Source organism: Ceratotherium simum, chromosome 13 (genome assembly GCF_057802395.1).
Source record: "Ceratotherium simum simum isolate JZ-2026a chromosome 13, ASM5780239v1, whole genome shotgun sequence".
NCBI classification, from domain to species: Eukaryota; Metazoa; Chordata; class Mammalia; order Perissodactyla; family Rhinocerotidae; genus Ceratotherium; species Ceratotherium simum.
In genome coordinates this window covers 28970199-28973274 of record NC_141912.1, presented here as the reverse complement: position 1 = coordinate 28973274, position 3076 = coordinate 28970199, and the positions used below count along the sequence as shown (strand labels likewise).

General features: G+C 36.2%; 1 protein-coding gene across 1 annotated transcript; it reads right to left on the bottom strand.

Moving 5' to 3' along the window:
• Window positions 1-1455: 1455 nt before the first annotated feature.
• On the bottom strand, window positions 1456-2862 carry LOC101407664 (olfactory receptor 10C1-like). The gene has a single exon (XM_004441795.2). It carries the CDS (start codon window positions 2817-2819, stop codon window positions 1857-1859), a length of 963 nt encoding a protein of 320 aa, XP_004441852.1. The 5' UTR covers window positions 2820-2862; the 3' UTR covers window positions 1456-1856.
• Window positions 2863-3076: the final 214 nt, after the last annotated feature.

Here is a 3076-nt window from a genome sequence, read left to right as displayed (position 1 = left end):
TAAATAATTTAATATTTGTATTAAGTATGAACTACATGAACTTTAGAAATAACGATAAGAAAAAATCACCAGTAATATAAATGCCTAGAGGATCCACTGTAAATATTTCATTTTTAGCCTTTCAAACATGAAACTAAACAAAAATGCTCATACTATGCAAATTGTTTTTTACTTGCTTTTAATACTTAATAAATCATTTTTCTAGATTAATAAGCAAACTTATAAATTGTCTTTGGTGCCTGCATATAATTCCTGCCTTTTCCTGTAGAGTAATTGTTAACCTATCAGTTATTTTTGCATGTTCAGATTATTTCCACTGTTACTTATCCTACACACATATGAATGAAAATAACAGTGTATTGTGTTTAAATGAATGAATTGTACAGTTTTTGGTAAAGTAGGGATATCTGGTAAAACACACATCTTGGTTATTAGTGAACATCACTACTATCTTTTGATAGTAGAATTATCACATAGTTTTTCTTCTTTTCAGCTTTATTGAGGTATAATTGACAAATAAAATTGATATATTTAAGGTGTACAAGTGATGATTTGATATACCCATCCTTTGTGAAATGATTACCACAATAAGGTTAATTAACACATCCATCACCTCACATAGTTATCATTTTGTGTGTATGAGAACACTGAAGATCTATTCTCTTAGTGAATTTCAAGTATACAATATAGTATAATTAACTACAGTCACCATGCTGTACATCAGATCTCCAGAACATATTCAACTTGTAACTGGAAGTTTGTATCCTTTGACCAACAGGAGAAGATTAAATCTCTTTATCTGGGGAATAAACTTAAGTCATAGGAGCAGTCACAGTTCTCCACTCTTTGTCAGATTACAACTATTCAGTCACAGTTCTCCACTCTTTGTCAGATTACAACTATTATAGGAGTATTTATTAATCCTTCATACATCAAGTGCTAACACAGCACCTCCCTGAGAATTAGACATTTTAATCCAAGGCAATGTCTCTATAGGGGCTACTGGATTGTGTTGTAACCAAGTTCATTTCACTTAAGAGCAAGTTTTGTGGATGATTTACAAATATATTGACTCGGGATTCTTTTGCACATATGAGAATTTTGTAAATTACATAAACATCTTTAAAATTACTTATACCAGTTATTTTTAGTTCAATTTTCTTCTCCCATCCTTAAATTTAAATATGATTTGTCTTTCTTTTTAAAAATATTTTCACCAAGTGGAGTCTAGATAAAAACTTTTCATGTTTTTTCTCTTAATATTCTTCAACAAAATCTCTGAAACACATGTTGCTTTTTTGTTTTGCATGTTACATATTTTTATAGTACATGTACTCACAAAAAAGAATTAAAGTCTATATCATGCAACAATAATTAAGGATGAAGAATTGTAAAACATTTTTTATGAAAGGAAATACTAAACTTCATAGAGTTAGCAGAGATTTAAGAGTCATATGGGACAGACATATGTGCGAACACTCCCCCCAGTTAAAAGGGCAGAAGTCAGATGAGCCCCTCAGGAGCTAAAAAATTCCTAAGAGTATAGAGTAAAAATTTGCCAGCCTACTGAGATATAATCTGACAATTTATATTCTAAGCCAATAATAAATATTTTGGAAAACCTGTCTAGTGTTGGACTCACCTATAAAACTCTTTGGTAGCCAACTTCTGTCCAGAATTTAGTAGTCAGAACTTTAGCTCTGAATACACAGATATCTCCTAAATTTGTAATCACTGTTATTAAAGAAGGTCCTTACAAAAAAAGGTTGAACAGTGTACTTTTGGTTTCTTTCTTTTTATTCATGGGTCGCGTGTGCACCATTTCCAAAGAGTGGATTTGCATGGTCAACGCGTATCTATCTACAAGTCACAACTTTTTTCTTGCACAGGGTTCTCTGGAGAGCTGCCTTGACGTCCTTGTTCCGTAAACTATAGATGATGGGGTTGAGCAAGGATGTCACCACTGTATAGAAGAAGGCTAAGAGTTTATCTATTCCTGGTGAATGGCTAGCCTTGGGCCTTAAGTAGGTGACAGATGTTGAACCATAGAAGAGTGTTACTACCAGAAGGTGAGAAGAACAGGTGGAAAGAGCTTTCTGGCGGCCTTCAGGTGAGGGCATGATCAGCACGGCTGCTAGAATTCTGCCATAGGAAGCCATGATCAGTAAAAATGGGCTGGAAATGCAAAGGATGGCCACAACAAAGACCGCAGCTTCATTATGGGATATATCCCCACAGGCAAGTGCCAGGATAGGGGGGAGGTCACAGAAGAAGTGGTCTATTTCACAAGGGCCACAGAAGTCCAAGGAGAAAATATAGTTGGTCTGCCCCAAGCTTACCATGCATCCCACTCCCCAAGAAACCATTGCCAACTGGGCACATGCTCTGCGACTCATTCGTGTTGCATAGTGAAGTGGGGAACATATGGCCATGTAGCGGTCAAAAGCCATGGCTGCCAAAAGACAGCACTCACTGATACCAAATAATATAAAAAAAAACATTTGTGTAGCACAACCCTCCCGAGAGATTCCTCGGGCCTCACTCACAAGGCTCTGCAGCATTTTGGGTATGACAGAGCAAATGCAGCCAATCTCCAAGAGAGACAAGTTGGCCAGGAAGAAGTACATGGGAGTGTGGAGGACTGGGTTGGTCCAGATGGCAAGGGCTACAAGAGCATTGCCTGTGAGTGATGCTAAGAACATGAGCAGGATTAGGGTAAATAAAAGAAAACACCGTTCAGTGACCTCAGAGAATTTGGTAAATACAAAGAGTTTGACGGACATACTGTTGTCCTGCCACAAGGAGCAATTGAGGTTCATGACCTGAAAAAGAGAAAGGCAAAGTCATCAAAGAGATTCTTTCAGATATAAATATAAATCTTTGTATTACTTGTGACAAACTCTAGTAAGTCAGAGACATAAATTTCTTACCTACAATTCTACAATTCAAGAATTTCGGAAATTACAATCATCCTCATACCTTTTCAAGTCAATTCCTACTCATGGTCATTCTCCCAGTTGATTTCTCTGAAATACACCTAGTCACCAAGCATCAAATGGAAAAGTATTAATTTCAG